The sequence below is a fragment of the Trypanosoma equiperdum genome (assembly GCF_001457755.1).
Source record: "Trypanosoma equiperdum strain OVI genome assembly, contig: ctg_1899, whole genome shotgun sequence".
NCBI classification, from domain to species: domain Eukaryota; phylum Euglenozoa; class Kinetoplastea; order Trypanosomatida; family Trypanosomatidae; genus Trypanosoma; species Trypanosoma equiperdum.
The window spans coordinates 3,177-6,849 of NW_027123947.1; the positions used below are offsets into that span (position 1 = coordinate 3,177).

A 3,673-nucleotide genomic window follows, 5' to 3' on the forward strand; every position below is an offset into this window, starting at 1 on the left:
CTTATCAGAGCATTTATCCTCTTTCTTTACATCTTCTTTTGTTCCCTCTTCCTGCTTTGCCGTGTAGTTTGGATCCTTTGCGCACTTCTTTTCTCCGTTTTCTGTAATTTCTTTGCTGCCTTCTTAGCAAGCTTCTCCCATTTTCCCTTGCAATCATCTGGTTTTGGTACCTGTGGCGCCTTTGCGGCTTTTGCTGCTGCTAGTTCGGAAGCGAGTTTCCCTAATTCTTCTCGGCTTTGTAGATGATTCAGCAGAATGGTGCGCCTTTCGTCGTCGCTACTTGCTGCCTCCGTCAGTGGTTTAGTTGTAGTTTTGTCACCTTCTATTCTTGTTACCGTTTGTGCTTTTATCTTTTCAAGAATCTTCTCCTCAGCTTTAGTGTCTGCATTATCTGCCGCCGCTTTGATCATTTCGTCGGCTGCCTTGTTTGCGCTTTTTCCTGTTTTGTACGGTTCTTGGGTTTGTAAAACACTTTCCAGTAGTGCCTTGGCTTTGTTTGCTGTCAGAACGTGTTTAATCACGTCGTCGGCCGTTGTCCCACAGTTTGCAGTGCTGAATTCATTCAGCTCCGGGGCCGTGTTGAAGGCTGTTTTTGGGGCATCGCCCGCGCCGTTTGAAAACTTGCCGTTTTGCGTACCGCTGTTTAGTGTCGCCATGGTCGCGGCTTCGCTGTTTGCGGTCTCGTGTGGCGCCAGATCTACGAATCCTGCCATTATCTTGATGCCTTCCGGCTGGTTTTCCCGCCACAGCACTGAAGATGTGTCCGCGCCGCCTTTCAGGAACACACATTTTGTTTCGGCGGTCCCTGTTTGTTTGATCGAGCCTGGTGTTAGTTTTGCAAAGCCTGTATTACTTATAACTGCCTCGTCGTATTTTACATCGTCCGGAAGCGTTATGTCTTCGAACGAAGGGCACCCTAACGCCGAGAGCTTGGTCGCAGTTGTTGCTGCCGTGGCTGAGCCGAGGCAATAGTTTGTGGCCGCGCTTGACTTGTATGAAATTTGCCTGAGAAATTCCGCCATTTCGCTGATAGCGCCTGCTGAGCTTTCGTCCGGTAAGCGCTGCTTTTGCAGACACCGGTGCAAAGTCCTCGAGTCGCTTTGTTGCTTCGTTGGCGCATCTGTCCGCTGCTAGGGCAATGGCCTTGAATAACGTACTCGAGTTTTCACCCGCGTTTGCCGCGGCCGCTTGGTTCGACAGCATCTCCGCAGCTCGGGCTGCTGTTGCTGCGGTTGTTAAGATTTTGTATTTTGCTAGTGCTATCGCTGGTGCTTTAGCCAGTTGCGTACCGATCTCGCAGAGCTGTGTGATTGCTGAGTCTTTGAATGCGGTGTGTGTTGCTGCTGCTTTCTTTCCTTCTGCCGCTAGAAGCAGTAAGACCAACCGTGCTGCCCTCATGGCTGACATTGACGTTAGACTGCTAATTCTGCGGAGAAAGAACGGCGATTTGGCCCGCAAGTCAGTTTGGTTGTTGATGTTTGGCTGGCTGTCGTGGCGAGGTGCCTCTGCTTTTGGGTGGCACGCCCCTGGTGAAGACTTGCATTTTGTGGTTTGGTTGGTTTTATTTCTTTTACTTCTACTTTTTTGGTTACTTTGCATTTGTTATCAGCTGTTTTTCTTTAGTATCGGTATTTCAGTTGATTGAAATGCCTTTATACAAGCTCTACATTTTACACCGCTTATAAAATTAGAATCCACTTGCGTTTATAATCTATAAAACTGCTTCTGTGTTTTCGTGCCTGTAGGGTAGCCGTGTTTGTTGCAGCCTTGAAAGAGTTCTGCTGTTGGTAATTCTAGAGGCTTCTGAGGGTGTTACCTATACGATGTCAAATGCTGCCTTGGGTAGGATTCTTGCCCTTAAAATTACATGTTCCGTCTGAGGTGTGTTAGGAGCTTCTATATGCGTTGTGTTCCAACACCTCACTTGCAATATGTCGCTATGAATACGGTCTGTTAATATTCAGCGTGTAGAGCTTAGCCATTGTTGAAGTACATTAACTGTTATAGCTTTAATATGCATCGGAAACTTCCTTTTTAATGTTTCACCTGCGCCTTTACTGCTGCTATCGTTAACTTCCCTTCTAAATCAGGTCCTAAAACTGCTCTTCTTTCGTGTTTCTCAGTTTTGTTGTCTTTGTTTTTTCACTTAATTTTACACAGTCTCAGCAGTTTTAAATCCTTTAATAAGCTGCAGGGCCTCCAAAATCAACATAACCGCTTCTGTCAGTTCTGTTTCCCATTTTATTTTACTGATTTCTTTCAATCTTAATGATTCAGAAGGCTGTAGAAGAAATGAAAAGTTGTTTGAAAAATGCTTGCCATTACTTTCCTGTGTTTCCTACATGCTAAGAGAGACTTAATTGCACTCTCGTAAACTACATCATTTCTAATTTAATAAAACTACCCCTAATGTTGTTGCTTCTTAAATCTTAATATACTCGAATTTAGGTAAAAACGAAATACTTGTTCTTGTATAACAAATTTTTAAAGTCTTATTTTTGCAAGGGTTAATACTAGTTACTATCTCTAAACTATTTTGCAAGTTAATAAAACTTTCTTGGCGTCTTTGGTCCTTCTCTTTTTGAAAAATTCTGGCTCTTCACGCTGCTTTCAATGATAATCCACATAATTTTGAAGAATTATCCATAAAACAACCTCTATACTTATTTACCTTTACCTCCTCTGGCTTATTCATGCAAAACACTCCAAACTTCTCACATTTCAATTTCAGATTACTATTGGAATATCTCTCTTAGCGCCCATTAGCCTTGGCACCACTTTCTCCAGCAAATTAGGATTTTTGTGGACCCACCTTTGACTGAAATCCAGTGATTTTGTCTTTATTTTTATTGAACCTATCCTATTCGACGACAAATCCAATCCCAAACCCTCTTGAAATTGTGAATACGTTTCTTTGTCTTAAGCATTTAAAATTTATGGGATCTACTTTGCGGTTTCCGGCTGTCGTATTTTCAATGATGATATAACGGCACCTCTTTTGTTGCATCCCCGATCTTGCGTATTTTCCACTGCTCTACCTCTTTTCTTTCGGCTTTGTTCGCCTCTTAGTCTGTAAATGCGGTATTTTATGACCCTTTTCCTATGGATTTTTTAAACTTTGTCTAGTAATGCTGAGCTAGTGTGAATTCGTCTGTGATGTGCATGTTTTTTAAATACCGTCAATCTTTGACCTGAATGCTAATACAGAATTTATCATATATATCCACTGACTTGCTGTACCTCATCAACTTTTTATAAATGTTTAAATACGCACCTTTTATCGCATCGTCTTTTTCTTTTACGGTTTTTTAGTTGGCAGCTTCTAATGGATAATTTGGCATCTATTTCTAATATAAAAAGGTAACTCTATGTCGCTTGTGCGACAAATTCTGTACCTTCATGATTTCACCTCCTTCCCCATGGTGTGTAATGAAACCTATGGCCCTCATGTGTTTTGAAATTGCGCATATTCCATCAATCTTTCTCCATACCAAATAATCAATTGTTCCCATTTTGCTCTTGCCATTATTTTAATTGGTCCTATTTTCGCCATTCACTTCGTATCTACCACAACTCTTATTTTAATATTCGTATATACACACTCACAACACTCTTTCCCCTTATTATTATTATCATTATTTTTATTAATGCTCTTATTATAATATTCGTATAT

General features: G+C 41.6%; 1 protein-coding gene across 1 annotated transcript; it reads right to left on the reverse strand.

Moving 5' to 3' along the window:
- Window positions 1–26: 26 nt before the first annotated feature.
- Window positions 27–1,022, reverse strand: TEOVI_000861400 (Trypanosome variant surface glycoprotein (A-type), putative; the record flags this gene model as incomplete). The annotated part of the gene is made up of 1 exon (XM_067223567.1): window positions 27–1,022. The coding sequence occupies one exon, from the start codon at window positions 1,020–1,022 to the stop codon at window positions 27–29; it is 996 nt and encodes a 331-aa protein (XP_067079668.1).
- Between the last annotated feature and the right edge of the window lie 2,651 nt (window positions 1,023–3,673).